Below are 16644 nucleotides of genomic sequence, written 5' to 3'. Positions count from 1 at the left end.
CCTGCCGGGTTCTTCTGTCCATGGGGATTCTCCAGGCAAGAATACTGGAGTGGATTGCCATGCCCTCCTCCAGGGGATCTTCCCAACCCAGGGTTCAAACCCAGGTCTCCTGCATTGCAGGCAGATTCTTTACTGTCTGCGCCACCAGGGAAGCTAATGATACTGAAGTCTGGGTGAAAGCTCTGAACTATTTTATATCAGTTGCTTGCATAAGTAACTTTAAAGGGCTCATAGAAAGAAAGAAAGGAAAAGAGGAAAAGAAATGCATCCAACAATATAACTATATCATGTTGCATGTAGAATTCAGTTGACCTTGTGAGAGACTAAAATTGTACTTTTCAATGCTTTAATACAATTGAAAATATTCATACTAAAGCTGTACCTTTGATCATAAAAGTTCCAGTGTCTTCTGTTACTTGATATTTTTATCCAAATAGCTAATATTTTGAGCAGTATTTTACATGACAGTAGTACTTAAGAACAGTCTTTTTTAAAGAATTAAAGAACTTGCTTAGTATGTGAATTCTTAAGCTGATTATATTTTTTATATAGACTTTCTCTAAAATTGAATTCCATGTGTCATTTCTGTGAAATTGCTCTTTCTAATGCTTTCTTGTGTTCTCTAATATAATTTTTTTTTTTATTTTTTCCTCTGCTTTAACCCAAGTATGTGAGGTAACAGGAATTTTTTTTTTGAGAGACGTTGGAAAGTTGAAGCTTGCCAGATGTTCTGTGCTAACCTAGAAGTGTGCATTTTCTGGGTCTCAGGACTGTGTGAAATTCTTTCCTGTTACTTTGACAGAATGAATGTTTGCTTTTGGGTCATTTTGGTGTCGTACTTCTACTCTGATCAGAGCTTGTCTTTTATTCTGTATTTAAATGATATCACGGCATGCAGAAAATCTGGCAAAGAAAATGATATTTTGATGACATTTTTCACAGGGCTCAACTAGAATGAATTATTACATTTTAACCACAGCCCTAATAAACAGCTCCTTTATTTCCCATGAAAGGATACAATATTTCTTTGTCCAAGAAGTTGCCTGAGTATATGTATTGTTGAAGTGTTAAAAAGCTGCTTTTCTCTAAACTTTAGCTGAGACACAATGGGATTTTCTAAGCATATACTATTTCAGTGTGACTCAATGTTTTATGATTATAAAAATGAATTTAAATTCAAATTTTAAACTAAATGTTTTTCACCTTAAATGGAGAAATTTCATATAATAGCCTTAGTTCCTTTTACAGATCAATCATTTCTATGTAACTTCCACTTATCCACTTAAATGATCTGATTTTAGTTTTAGATTTTGTATTTTACTATAATCTTTGACATTCTTCCCCAGGCTAGAGTTGGGCCGGCCTAAAGGAACTTTTTTCTAGTTTCACAAATATGACTCTACTTTATTAAATAGGTGTACTTATTGATCTGTGTTTCCAGAATAGGTTGGGTTGTTTTTGTGGCCCCAAAAGAGAGGAATGCTTTTTGTTTAAATAACAGATCCCTAGTTGCTGGTGGTGTAAATTAATGAATAATCACATATTACCCAGTTTGCTCTTGTCAAGAAACAAAAAATATTTTTCCTCTACGCATTTCTGAACTTGTCATTGACATTATACTCTATCAGTTAGTACTGATACATTTTTTAAAAGGAAAAGGGCCAACTTCCTGATGGAGCTGCCGGGAAGGTCACGTTTTGCCTTGACCCAGGCATCTTTCCTGAATGTTTTTATTATTGGTGGAGGGTGCCCTTAGGCGCTGCCCGTTCCTCTTCCCAGAAGTGCTCTGTGGCTGACTTTCCAGCTCATCTTCTCTAGAACCAGGATTCCCAGGCTTTGGTTTGGGGGCTTGATGATGAGTTCTGACTTCCATAGCCTCGTATGTGTGATAAGGACTACTATCTCACCTTCATTTGACTATTTAGTTGGTTTTTTATTACTATTATATTTATTTGTGTATAGCTGCTCTGAGTCTTTGTGGCTGCGCAGGCTTTGCTCTAGTTGTGGCCGGCGGGGGCTACTCTTCATTGCAGCGTGTGGGCTTCTAATTGCAGTCACCTCTCTTGTTGTGCAGTTTGGGCTCTCGGGCGTGAGGGCTTCAGCAGTTGCAGCACATGGGGTCAGTAGTTGTGGCTCCAGGCTCTAGAGCACAGACTCAATAGTTGTGGTACACGGGCTTAGTTGCTCCCCAGCATGTGGGATCTTCCTGGGTCAGGGATCGAACCTATGTCTCCTGCATAGACAGGCAGGTTCTTTACCACTGAGCCACCAGGGAAGCCCTGGCTAGTTAGTTTTATTTGTTGTAGTGGCTCAATTCTATTTTAATATGAGAATGATAAAGTCTCATAAAATTTGCAAACTTAGACCTTTAAGCAACTAGGACAAATTTTTATGTTTTAGCATAAAAGTGACTTGTGACTTTTTTTTCCATCACTTGAAATACTTTGCATATTTCTTTTTTTATTTCCGTGGAATCTTTGTTGCTGTTTTAGCAGTCTTAGCTATAAATAACTTCAAGGACAACACTGTTGGATATCAAGCAGAACCTTTATTTCAGACAAGTATTTATGCTAGTATACTCTAGACTGTGTGCTTTATTTTGAGCATTAAAGAAAGTGATCTGTTTTCCAGTACCTGCATAACAATTGGCCTGTATCCTCTTGAGAAATGTTGTTTAATAAACACTGGAGCTTTATCGTCCAGAGGCTGTTGCCAAATGCTGTTAATTAAGCAAAAAAAAAAAAAAAAAATTTTTTTTTTACAGGTTTGTGAAACAGATCCACTCTTCTCCTTGTGATGGCATCTTAGGTTGAAATCCAGGAAGTAATGGTGTATGGTGTCCATATCCATGATTTCCTGAGTTGAAGAAAAAGTGTGGAACGCATCTGGGGAAAAGGAGGCTCTTTACCAGCTTGTTTCCTGTAAGCTCAATTGGAAGACCTTGTCTGTGCAAATAGATTTCAAAATAGAGCCTGCCCTTTGACTGTCTCCGTAATTACATGGCTTGCTCTGTATTTTATTTGGCAGCCAGAGCAGTTAACCCCTGGAAGGAAGGGGCTGATAGTATGGCCAGCTTAGCTCTCCAGACATGTCCATGGGAATGAATAAAGCACTGTTTGGAGAAGGCCATGGCTAAAAACACACTAGAACTCAACTGAAACTTTTAAAAAACAAGTTTAATAATGTTTGCTATGATTAGGTTAAAACTGTACTTTATCCTTATTGTGTAGATTGTAGAGAGGTATTAATTGTTTTAAAAAAAAATTATGAGTTGGGGGGAGTTCCTTGTTGCTTTGATGTAATCAACATCTGTCAACAGAATGAATTTGCTTTTGTTTAGTTCCAAGGGCCCTTGTCCTTTAGCTTTGCCCAATCAGTATCTGCTTCAGCCTGGGGCATTCCCCTAGCTGTTTGGATTCCCGCTCCCCCCCTCCACCCGGCCACCAGCTTCTTCTTCTTCAACAGATGCACAGGTTATTTCTTGTGAAATGTGAGCTTCTCTCCTCTGTAGTCTCCTTGAAATGGGAAGAAACTTTCAATCTTTCTCATTTACTTTTGAAGCATGTACCTCTTAGTACTGGATTATAAAAATCAATGGGAGCTACAGCGAGTGAGACAGACTATTTAATTTTCCTTTCACGACTTTTGTGCAAGTTATCAAACCCATCAAGTGGACAATCAGTATTTTAGGTCAGGAAATATGCATGGCTGAGTTCCCCGTGCTATGAGAGCCTGCGCTTCTTCCCTGGGTAATTGGTTGGTGTTCATGAAGTGCGATCTTTCTGTGGTTCTAAATCAGCACCTTGAAAATGTCTTTCTGTGGGACATTCCCTCCTGAGCCTACTGTAGTAACCAACATTTCTAAACAGTTCAAAATATCTCAGATTGCTGTCACAAAGTTGCTTTTTTTTAAACATTAATATATTATTTTAGGAAATAATTTGATTTAAAATTAAAATCATCAGTGAGTGTAAGAGCCATATTTGAAAATGAATTAGTGAAACATTGTTGTTTTTTCTCTTAGTAATCATAAATCATTTAAATCTGGCAGGCATTCCTCCCTCCATCCAAAATAATTGCCTCCATTTGTAAAATCAATTAGATGTTGATACGATATAAATAATAGTTTTGTTACTAGACTTTGGCATTTGCTCATCATTATGAACAAATACATTCAGCAAGACATTTTACAGGGTGTCTTTTAAATTGCATATTATCTCTGGTTGACATTGTTGGCTAGTGTAAAGTTACACAGGCCACTTAATTGTGTTGTTTTCTGCCCAGATCCTTGAAGCCTCTGAAATATCCCGTAACTTCGAATTGATGGCACTGTGCAGGGTAAAAGTGCTGTCCTGGAAATGTATAATGAAACAGAGGTATTGGTAGCCCACACTTGAGTACAATGTACTTTGTTCAGTTTTACAACCGCTTAAGATAATAAGCATTTTAAATGTCTCTTTGAAAGTTCATTCAGAACGCTCCCTTAAAAATACTTGTTGAGCAAAAGAAAACTTGCATTTCCAAGAGTAAAATCGGTTTAATTAAGGGTCATTAGTAGAGGTGCAGATAAAAACCCAGGGCTCAGTGGGTGAAATGGAAGCATTTCATTATGTGGTACAGAATGCATGCGCAGATAACAATTAAAACAGACCCTGAGTAAGAGGCCAGTGAATATAGGGCATGTAGTGTGCAGCAATGTTAGTTATTTTGAATGCATTCCTCCCCCATCATACTTGAATTCAGCGGTCTCACCTTTCAGACTTAATTGGTAAAGGGAAATAAAATGCAGCTTTTAGAAATTGATGTTATTACTGAACATGAAAATATTTAAAACCATAATGTAGATTTACATTGCAAATGCAAATTTAGGATATGAAAAATGTGCCGCAGGATCCAAAGGACATACAGCAATTTCAGGAGACATTCAGGCCACACTGTATGTTCCTCTGTGGAGGGAAAGAGGCCTGTTGTTTTCAACATTCAGCTTAAACTCAGAGCTGATAGAGTTTTTATGACACTGAGAATAAATTCTTATTATTACCTGTGATAACTAAATATTCTAGTATTCATAACAAATAACGTATAGATTTACTGCCTGAGGAAACTATATAGAGTTTCTGTTACATAATTGATAGTGACAACACTCACTATGATCATGTGTTTTAAGATCAAATTAGTCCAAAGCAGCTCCTTGCTGATCAGGGCTCTCTTCTCCTGCGGTTTCTGATGATTTCCTACTAGCGTGTCCTAAACTTCAGATTAGTCAATGTGCCTCTTCTTTCCTGAAAATAACTTTTAACAAAAGAGGATTTGCTGTGTGTCTTGAGTGAATGATGGTTTCCAGAAGACCAAGGAGCCAGTGCTGTGGCTGATGGAAAACCTACTTGGTGTTCCTGCCTCTGATGATGGACCTCCATGCATCAAATTGACTGTAACATTGACAGTAGCAAGTTGGAAATTAGATATAGTTATAAAAAGTTCTTCTTATAACTGTATCTGTTCTTCTTATATTGTATTGTTCTTCCAATATTGTATTATTCTTACATTGTTCTTCTTATAACTGTATTAGCTGTTCTTCTATTTAATTATCTTTTAAAATTGACATATAGCGGACGTGTCTCATATGTATTCATTTTGGATGTACGAAGCAGTGCTTTTTCAAAGAAAGGAAATATATAGGAAATTCGACAAACCTTTTCTAGAATAATCTCTAATAGATAGTGTAGTTTGTGACCCTGAATGTAATTGGGATAGGAGATTTTAATGTTGGTCACTCTGCATTTAGAAAACTGGCTAATTGCTGTTTATGTACTTTTTAAAATTTATGGCTGTGCTGTATCTTTGTTGCAGTGTGGGGTTTTCTCCAGATGCGGCGAGTGGGGGTTACTCTCTAGTTGTGGCGCCAGGGCTTTTCGTCGTGGTGGCTTCCCCTGCAGCAGAGCACAGACTCAAGGGCAAGCAGGCTTCAGCAGTTGTGGCCCAAGGGCTTCCTCGCTCCCCGGCCTGTGGGATCTTCCCGGATCAGGGATTGAACCTGCGCCTCCTGCATTGGCAGGTGGATTCTTTACCGCTGAGTCACCAGGGAAGCCCAGTTGCCATTTATTAATTACACTATAATAAGCAAAGTTAAGGATCTCCCCCCCACCTCATTTTTATGCCACATTAATTGGAGAGCCATTATCTTCTAAAGGCACATATTGATGTAAGACCATTTCTTCATTTCACCTGTAAAAACACTAAATTGGTATTTTTTCTGGTTTGTAATGAATAGTTAGTGGAATAAACACAGTATGGTACCTTATTATCCTGTTACTTTGTGACAACATTTATAGGGTATCTTTTATCAGATTGAAAGAAGAGATTTTGCTTCCAATAAAAAATATCTTATGAAAGTAGAGTTGCTGAGTACTTTGCAAAACCGTAATTGTCAACAGATTGGATATGTTCAGGCTATGTTCCCAATGTTTAAGTCATTTGTGTATGTGTGTGTGGGGGGGGTGCCTGCCTCTTATTTGGCAGCGAGCTCATTATTTAGCAGAACAGGTATGTTGGCAACGCTGTTCATTTTAGAAATGAATGTCTCAAAAGCCTCATTCAGATATCCTAGTAGAGGCCTGATGACTTCATGCCTTCAGTTTAAGGACACAGGAAAGATTCCCCCTATAATGACTGTCTACTTGAACTTGATAATACTGATACAGGTGCTCCCTCTTTCATGTTATCACCTGCATTAAAAAAAAACCTTCATGAGTCACAAAATTGATCAGATTCCACATCATCCCACGGCCTGGGATGTAGCATGACAGAAGTCAGTAGCCGCCGAATGAAGGCACGACTGTCAGAGCTGAAAGAGACCGCAAAGATTATGCAGTTCAGCTCCCTCCCTGTAATGTCTTCTGCGCATGCATGCTCAATGCTCAGTCATGTTCGCCTTTTTGCGACTGTGTGGACTGTAGCCTGCCAGGCTCGTCTATCCATGGGATTTCCCAAGCAAGAGTACTGGAGTGGGTTGCCATTTCTTTCTCCAGGGGATCTTGTCCACCCAGAGATCAAACTGCGTCTCTGACGTCTCCTGCATTGGCAGGCAGATTCTTTACCGATGAGCTATCTGGGAAGCTCGAGTCTTCTGTAGCAGTGGGTAGTGTCTGTGAAGTGCTCAGCACAGAGCTTGGCATGAGCTCTCAGCCAGTGTCCCCTGTGGTTGCTGCTCAAGGTCACACACTTAGTTCCTGGCAGGTCCGGGAGCAGAATCTCTAGCTCCAATGCTGTGTCACTTGGGCCGATTTTTCATCAAGAATATCACCATCTGATGCAATTGAACGTCTTGCCCGTGTCTCACCACGGAATGTGAGCACCCAGAGAGGGACTTTGTCACTTCCTTTACCTCCTGTCTAAAGCATGACATATAGGAGGAGCTCAGTAGTGAAAGCCGCTTAGTCGTGTCTGACCCTTTGCGACCCCCATGGACTATATAGTCCATGGAATTCTCCAGCCCAGAATACTGGAGTGGGAAGCCTTTCCCTTCTCCAGGGGATCTTCCCAACCCAGGGATGGAAGCCAAGTCTCCCTCACTATAGGCAGATTCTTTACCAGCTGAGCCACCAGGGAAGCCCAGAAGAAGCTCAATAAGTAATTGTCAAATAAAAGAATAAACACATTTTGAGGCCCGAGGTAAACATGTTGAATGTTGAGAGGGGAAAGGAAGAGACATAAACATTTATGGAGCACCTCCTTTTTTTTTTTTTTTTGGCCATGCTATATGGCTTGTGGGATCTCAGTTCCCCGACCAGGGGTTGAACCCAGGCCACAGCAGTGAAAGCCTAGAATTCTAACTACTACATCATCAGGGAATTCCCCCACAGAGCACCTACTTTTTAAAGATGGTTTGAGGATAATGTTATTTCTGCTAATTCTCACAACAGCCTTGTGGTGAGGAAAGCACTACTGTTCCCATTTAGTGGTGAAGAAAGTGAGGCTTAGAAGTTTTGGTAACTCAAGATCTGTCTGACTTCAAAGCTCGTATTATTCTCACTCCTGCAGTGCCTCCCGGTTAGATTAATTCTAAGACTTTTCATGAAAAATACATTCTTTCTGAATGTTGGCTGGTCTCATGATGTTTATTTTTTTCATGATTAAAAAAAATATTTCTTTGAAATTGAATCCCTGAAAAAACACACTTTCTAGCCAAGCATGCCAGCTATTAGAACCTGTGCACACTGTTGAAAGGCAGCTTGGAGCAGCAGAGCCAGCCCTGGATTGGGACTTCCAGGACTCTAGCTGGGGGCGCCAGAGGTGTGTCTTGGTTCCTCATCCATAAAGTAGTGACATCAACAGCTGTCCCCCTCTCTAACAGCATTGGCAAGACCTAGTGTGTGTGGAGCACCCAGCTAAGTCACTTCAGTCGTGTCCGACTCTGTGTGACCCCATGGACGGCAGCCCACCAGGCTACCCCATCCCTGGGATTCTCCAGACAAGAACACTGGAGTGGGTTGCCATTTCCTTCTCAGAACTCTGCTTAATTACAGAAACTGGCTATGAAGTGTTAACCACTATCACTGTTACTATTTTTATTAGTCTTACCACCATTAATAGTCATCATAATACATGCTTTTCTCAGAAGGGAAACATTTGGGAGCTTAACTTTGGTCCTACCTAGGGATGCAGTTAGGGAGCCCAGAATCATGGATCGATTCCACCTGAGCCTTTCCTTGGTGATAGCTGGGATCCAGATTTTCCATTCTGTATCCACAGACTAAAGAGCCTTTTGATGAAAGTGAAAGAAGAGAGTGACAAAAATGGCTTAAAGCTCAACATCAAAAAACAAAGATCTTGGCATCTGGTCCCATCACTTCATGGCAAATAGATGGGGAAACAATAGAAATAGTGACAGACTTTGTTTTCTTGGGCTCCAGAATCACTGCAGATGGTGACTGCAGCCATGAAATTAAGACGCTTGCTCCTTGGAAGAAAAGCTATGACCAACCTAGACAGCATATTAAAAAGCAGAGACATTACTTTGCTGGCAAAGATCAGTATAGTCAAACTATTTTTTTTCAGTAGTCATGTACTGATGTGAGAGTTGGACCATAAAGAAGGCCGAGTGCTGAAGAACTGATGCTTTTGAACTGTGGTGTTGGAGAAGACTCTTGAGAGTCCGTTGGACTGCAAGGAGATCCAACCAGTCAATCCTAAAAGAAATCAACCCTGAATATTCATTAGAAGGACTGATGCTGAAGCTGAAGCTGCAATACTTTGGCCACCTGATGGGAAGAGCTGACTCACTGGAAAAGACCCTGATGCTGGGAAAGATTGAAGGCAGGAGGAGAAGCAGATGACAGAGGATGAGATGGTTGGATGGCATCACTGACTCAATGCACATGAGTTTGAATAAGTTCTGGGAGATGGCAAAGGACAGGGAAGCCTGGGATGCTGCAGTCCATGGGGTTGCAAAAATCGGACATGATTGAGCAATTGAACAACAACAGCAGTTCACAGACTGTCCAGCCAAACCTCTGTCAGTCACCTCCCTGCAGCATGTATCTAGTCAACAAAGGGAGTTTGGCTTGAGAAAGACAATGGATTAGACCAACCCATCGCCACTTTTGGAAAAAAAAATAGTAACTTTTAATAGTTTTCAGATGACTTTTACATTTTCAGAGTGTTCCCTTGTGTGTTGTTAGCTCATGTCTCTTATGTGTGGAAGAGGAATATACTTTATGAAGGCAAATTGACCTGGGTCCCCTCAGCTTTGCACTCTGGGGGGAGTTATTTACCTTTGTGTACCTCCGCATCTTCAACTATGGAGCGCAGTGATAACAGGTCACAACTTGCATGGTTCTCATGAAGGTTAATGAGCTAACATATGTAAAGGGCCTAGTGCAGTAATTGATGCATAAGAAGTTCTCAGTGAAAAAGCTATGACAAACCTAGACGGCATGTTAAAAAGCACAGACATCTCTTTGCTCTCAAAGGTCCGTCTAGTCAAAGCTATGGTTTTTCCAGTAGTCATGTATGGATGTAAGAATTGGACCATAAAGAAAGCTGAGCACCGAAGAATTGATACTTTTGAACTGTGGTGTTGGAGAAGACTCTTACAGCAAAGAGATCAAACCAGTCCATCCTAAAGGAAATCAACCCTGAATATTCTTTAGAAAGACTGATAGTGAAGCTGAAGCTCCAATACTTTGGCCACCTGATGTGAAGAGCATTGGAGGGGACCCCGATGCTGGGAATGATTGAGGAAGCATATGAGGGTGGCAGAGGGTGAGATGGTTGGATGGCATCGCTGACTCAATGGATATGAATTTGAGCCAACTCTGGGAATAGTGAAGTACAGGGAAGCCTGGCATGCTGTGGTTCGTGGGGTCGAAAACACTCATTTCAGACACCACTTAGCAACTGAACAACAACCATTAAGTTCTCAGTACCGGAAGCTATAGTGAAGCCCATAGTTTCTTTCTCATTTTGCTTTTTAAGTATTCTTGAAGGAACTACTGTTTTTTGAGCATCTACTAAATGTAAGGCACTTTCACATACTTTATTCCAGTTAATTCTCACTTGAGACTGAAAACAAGATTCTTGCTCAAGGCCCACACAGCTGAGAAGTAGTAGAGCTGAGACAAAAGTCCAGGCTTCTGATTTCTAGCTATCTGCTTTTACTAGGAAACTGCCCTGCCCGCTCTTAGACCAGTTAACACCTCTGGGGATGATGTGGTATCTTGAGGGAAATATTGTACTTCACAAACTTTAGGGAATATGTATCTGCCTCTATCAAACAAAGGTGATATTCCTGGCAGTATTTTGTCTGGTATTTGGAATTGTTTAAAATATTGTTTAAAATATACCTGAAACAGCTCTGTAAGTTTTATTCAACAATATTTTATTCAGCTTTCTGGAAGAACATAATTGAGTGAAACTTACGGCACTGACAGTCTTGCCTGGTGGCTCAGATGATGGTAGAGAATCTTCCTGCAATACAGGAGACCTGGGTTCAATCCCTGGGTGGGGAAGACCCCCTAGAGAAGGAAATGGCTACCCATTCCAGTAATCTTCCCTAGAGAACTCCATGGACAGAGGAGCCTGGTGGGCTGCAGTTCAAGGGGTCACAAAAGAGTGAGACATCACTGAGTGACTAACTTTCTACTCTGATACTGAATCAATGACCACTGGAGTCTGTTTGCATCTGTGCCTTTTTTTCCAATTCACTTAGAGATCTTGAGTTTTGGGGCCAATACTCACCTGCAATTTGTGTTTCCATTACTCTAGGCCAGTAATTCTGAAACTTTAGTGTGCATCAGAATCACCCTGGGTGAGAGTTTGTTAAACACAGATTGCTGAATTCATCCCATAGTTTGGGTCAGTAAATTGAGGAGGGGCCCAAGAATTTGCATCTTTTCCCCATGTGATACTCAGATGCTGGTCTGGGTATCACATTTTGAGAACCAGTTCTCCAGATCAGGAGTTGACAAACTTCTTCTCTAAGGGGCAGGTAGTAAAAATGTTAGGCTTTGTGAACCACTTGTTCTGTGTCACAGCTATTCAACTCTGCTGCTGTTGTGCAAAAGCAGTCATGATTAATTATAAGCGAATGAGTATAACTATGTTCCAATAAATCTTTATTTATGGATTTATGGGCACTGAAGTTTGAATTTTGCATAACTTCATGTTATAAAATGGGATTTTTCTTATGATTTTTTTCAACCATTCATAAACATAAAAATCATTTTCAAGTTGTTGGCTCTATGAAAACAGGAAGCAGGCTGGATTCACCCTTTGGGTTGTAGTTTGCCAGCCCCTGACATGCAATTATGGCATGTAAGGGAGATTTAAATAACTGTTTTAATTATAAAAATAATACAAGTGAATGTTCCTGAAAGTCTATTGGTTTAGAGAAAATAGAATGAATCAGGAAGTCTTCCTTCCCACCCCAGCCCCAATCAGATGCCCCAGAAATAACCACTATTGATGAATATCAATCTTCAGAAATTTTATAGGCATATGCAAACTTATATAAATGCATAAGCTCTTTTTACCTTAGTGAGTTTTTCATACGTACTGCTCAGCATTTCCGAGCAATATATTGTGACCTCTTCCCATATCAATATGCAGAGATGAGTTAGCGTTTTCTCTTTAATACCTCTCTACTTTTCTGTCTTCTGTTGTGTAGATTTACCATAATATATTTAACCAGTCCCCTGTGGATGGACATCTGGATTATTGCTCATTTTTTTCCTACCACAAACAGTGCTGCAGTTCATCGCCACACTTCCATCACTGCATACGGCAGAGCCCTAGGAGAGGAGACACGGAGTCAGAGGATATGTGCATTTGAAATTTTGATAGATGTTTCTAAATTCCTATCGTGGGTACTTTTGGAGCCTACATTCATTTTCTTTCAGGGTTGCACCCTACATTTTTACTATTTAGTCTTTATCTGACTTGAGCATTCATTACAATGAATTTCAGTATAATGCCTCGCTGCACATGAACTTAACACAGAGTAGTAATCCTATCGAGGGCAAAAAAGTGCAGCTGGCAATTTGTCCAGGATTCGTGAAAGGAAAACGACCTTAAAGAATATAAAGCCACCCAAACAGTGCCCTGAATCTAGGGTCATCCTGGACATGGCTGCATTTAAGGTACCACAACACAAATTGCTCTTTTTATAGACCTGGTGTTTAGCAGATGTTTCTATATGTTTGTTTCCCACTAGGATAGAGTTTTCCATTGTCAAACATTTAAGTAAACATAGCATTAGCTAATAAATATGCTGTACTACTATTGTAGTAGAACTCAGAATGTCACTGCTGTCCTTTCTGTTTGGAGCTTTTCCGTTTTTGAACCAATAAAGGATTATTATAATGATTTAATAGACAACGACGCAACAACTGAAAATGTAGCACTAAGTTGGTTTTTTTTTTTTTTTGACTTAACATACGTCTATTTCTGCTCCCAGGTTGTCATAGGATTTTCTCGTCACCACTCAATCATATCTACTTACACACGCAGTCAACCAGTCAACAAAGAAGAAATTTCTTTTTCCGGAGACAAAGAGAGATTTCCCACAGTATAGTTTTGCCGGCTGCAGTTTCTTCAGCTCATCCAGTCCCTAAGGTACTGCATTGCCTATTATCTGTTGCTTTTTCCAGCCAAGATAAAGGTTAACTGCAGAAGCGATGGAGTGTTTTTGCACCTTTGATTTCTGGGCCGTCTGAATTATAATTTTTAAACTTGGTCTGTGATATAAAACTGTGATTTGGGAAGTGTTAACATCCTGCAGTTCTATAATATTCACTTTTTAAGGCACTGAGCTTCTAACTGCTTAATTCTTTAGAATTTAAATTTCTATCATGAAATTTTCCATATTAAATTTCTACCATGAAGATAAGATTCTATGTATGTAGTTTCTTAACTTAAAAAAAATTTTTCTTTGACAACAGTTGGAATCACTTAAGAAAGATTCCTTGAAACCAATACACTAGGCGTTTTTTTCCTAAAGCTTGCTGTTACATTTTCCGTGTTACTATTAATGCTGTCTTTCAATTGCCCTTTAGAGTAAATTAAATAAAACATCTTGTCTCAAAGCATTCTTGATTTTTTTCAGAGAGTATAATTCTGTGAAAGACAATCTATCCATTTTTCCAGATGCAATGTAAAGGAAGTGTGGGGATCATTTAGGAAGAGCGAGAATAGCTGAAAGAAATAAAGATTTGCCACGAAAATCACCTGCTTTCCCTCTTTCTATGACTCTTTTTGTGGGGTTGCAAATCCACATTAAGTATATCATACTCCCTGAAGGCGAGTGGCCCATTTTTGTGACAAGGGCTGACAAGACAGGCCACCAGAGCCCAGAGTATGTTTCTGGTATTTCCTTAGTGGAAAACAAAAAAGAAGTCTCCAGAGAGGTGAATGTATTGTTTTAGAATTTCAGTGACAAGCCAACAGCCCTTCTGCCTGTGGTTGTAACCTGGCCAGATTGCAAAGCCGGGAGGAGGCGGGGCCGTGGAGACGGGATGCTTCGTGGGCACTGGCACCAAAGCCGTAGGAGGGAAGATGCTCACCCCACGCTTGGCTGTGGCAGCCCAAGCGGTGGTGTTACCTGTGTCAGAAAGGCCCATCTGAACACAGGAATAAGTGAAGGTCCTTAAAGCCTGTGTGATGCAGTTCACAAAGCACGGTGCCCTAACCCTAGCCCTTCCAGAGTTGCTGTGATGTTCACTGAATAGTGTTATCTCCCTCAGCTTCCTGTCCCCAAAGTCTGTGTAGCCCTGCTGGGTGCTGTTCAGCAAAACTCATGTAGCAGTTGCCATAAATAGTTGGTAAAGAGCTGTGCAAAACCTGGGTCTGAAAGGAGCTCTATGTGTGAGACAGTATTTATTTGCTGAATGCTGCCCATGGATTTAAGTTAGTGGGGGAGAAGGTTCTCCAAGGGTGGTCAGAGTTGAACATTTTGAGTTTCAGAGGAGGGAGGAGTTTGTTTTTGACAAATTATGAAAGTGTCCAAAAGTATTTTTCACATACTTGGGGGAAAAGAACGGAAAAGGCAAAAGAGCTGTTTTGTTTTGTCCTCTAGTCCCTTCTTAGTTTGGGTACAATGGCAACATGTAGGGGAAGTGTGTATTTGATAGGCATCCGTGAACTTGACAGTCTGCCTTTTACATACATTCCTTGGGAGAGGGTGTTGTGGGCTACCCTTTGCATAAATTTTATCTTTGTGTTGAGGAGATGAAAGCACTCTTAATTAACCATTTGGCGGTTGGGGAACTGGGTGCTATTTGTCATCAATAGCAATTCTAACAGGGTTGGAGGAGAAGAAAAGAAAACTCCTGTTTGTTTTGACCCGAAGTCTCCTTCAGTCCAGTGTGACTCAAAGCACCAGTAAGGTTAACAGACCATCCAGAGGCAGCACTAACAGGCCACGTTAAGTTCAAAAGGGCAGGGGAAGGAACCGGGGGCAGCCTGGAGGGTCTGTTGTGCTGGCTTCGGAGGTCGGTGCTCCGGCAGGAAGGGCAGAGCTCCATGAAGCAGGAGGCTGTGTGCGAAAAAATGATCCCATTGTCGTGCGCTGGGTTCTGATCTTCGTTTTCAATCCTTTTTCCTCAAGCACATAAAGAAGCCAGACTATGTGACGACAGGAATTGTACCCGACTGGGGAGACAGCATAGAAGTTAAGAATGAAGATCAGATTCAAGGGCTTCGCCAGGCTTGTCAGCTGGCCCGACATGTCCTCCTCTTGGCCGGGAAGAGTTTAAAGGTGGCGTCTCATGAAGCCTCTCAAGACTTGCATAAAGGGCAGCAGACCTTCCCTGCTTTTCCCTATTTCCTCTAACTCTTCTTTTTGTACACATCTAATTTGTTAAAAATTAAGTAAAACCTTGGGATAGGGGACAGGAATTGTATATTTTCTGTTTATTCAAAAGATAATTTAAAATCCAAAGTCAGTGTTAAGTAGCAGAATTCTGAAGATAGCTTGGGCTCAGTCAGCCTATCCAAATTGCTCCATGACAGCCAGCTTTGACTTCTGCCCTCTTATTCCTGCCTGTAATTTCTGCTTTTATCCCCCACATTATTTCATGTGCCTGAAGAGTTGCTTTGCCTCATACTTTGTCTCCTATTTTCTTGCATTGGTTCTGCAAAGAAAGATCAGACCAGACACACCAAGCTGTAGGTAATTCAGCAATGTAATTGTATGCAACTATCTTACTATAAGATTTAGGTCTTTCAGAATAATCTGAAACTGAATCTGAATCCTGCTATGTAAGGATCATAAAAGGAAATACCGGCCTATAGTTTCCAAAAGGTGGGCAGCATTTAGGAAATGAGACTCAAATATGAAACACTTAGTGTAACATCTGTGTGATAGACTTGTTATCAATGAACCATAATGTGAATATAAAATAACATAAAGAAAACAGTTGAAGGAATGTTAATTTTCAATGAAAGATCTTGTTTTAGACTTTTACTTATGATATTTGAGTTTATGGAGACAGTCTTTTTGTGCCCACAAAACTTGATTTTAGTTTTCTTTTAGTTTGAGAGCAATTGGATATCTTCTAGTAAGGGAAAAATATTTTTAAAAACACACTGATTTGTTTTGGTATGAAAGAAATCAAGATTAGTGAACCAGAATCTCTACAAAATGTATCAAACTAATCTTTTCAGATGATGATCCATAACCTCCATGCCATCACTGCAAAACCCACGTAATGTTTTGCTGGGATAAAAAGGCATGGGTTGACCTACTTTTCAAGCTTTGTCACCTGAACTGAAGATCCTTTTGAGAATTCATACGCTTTGATCAGCCGAGGCCACTAACCATTGAGGAAGAGGAAGGAATTGCCTCAGAACGTGCTTTTGAAATCTCCAGGCTAAAAAGGAATCCTGTCATTTAATGATTCACAAATGATTGAAAGGATCTTAGAGTTTAAAATGGCCATTTCCTAATAGCCCCTTACACCACCATATACCCAAACAGTTGTCAGAAAGGCACAGTTTAGGATTTCAGTGTTAATCATAATTAATTAAAATGTATCAGGTTTATCACAGTAAATTTGTACAGTCTCATCTGGAAGGGCTGTAGCTATAGGCATAGTCAGTAAATACAGGAGCTCTCTCCAACTGCCACTCCACAGTCTCTTTATTTAA

General features: G+C 40.3%; 1 protein-coding gene across 4 annotated transcripts in view; it reads left to right on the top strand.

Moving 5' to 3' along the window:
* The window catches only part of METAP1D (methionyl aminopeptidase type 1D, mitochondrial), a 73857-nt gene that overhangs the window by 43130 nt on the left and 14083 nt on the right, over window positions 1-16644 (top strand). For 3 of the 4 annotated variants that reach the window (XM_069577212.1, XM_069577215.1, XM_069577214.1), the window contains exons 2-3: window positions 12956-13113; window positions 15104-15253. In XM_069577212.1, the coding sequence (XP_069433313.1) occupies window positions 12956-13113; window positions 15104-15253 (308 nt within the window). Of the gene's footprint in view, window positions 1-2764; window positions 2922-12955; window positions 13114-15103; window positions 15254-16644 lie in introns of all 4 variants that reach the window. The other variant, XM_069577213.1, reaches the window with a different exon arrangement.

Source organism: Ovis canadensis, chromosome 2 (assembly GCF_042477335.2).
Source record: "Ovis canadensis isolate MfBH-ARS-UI-01 breed Bighorn chromosome 2, ARS-UI_OviCan_v2, whole genome shotgun sequence".
Taxonomy (NCBI): Eukaryota; Metazoa; Chordata; class Mammalia; order Artiodactyla; family Bovidae; genus Ovis; species Ovis canadensis.
Note: the sequence above shows the minus strand (reverse complement) of the source record. Positions and strands in the feature narration are given on the sequence as shown.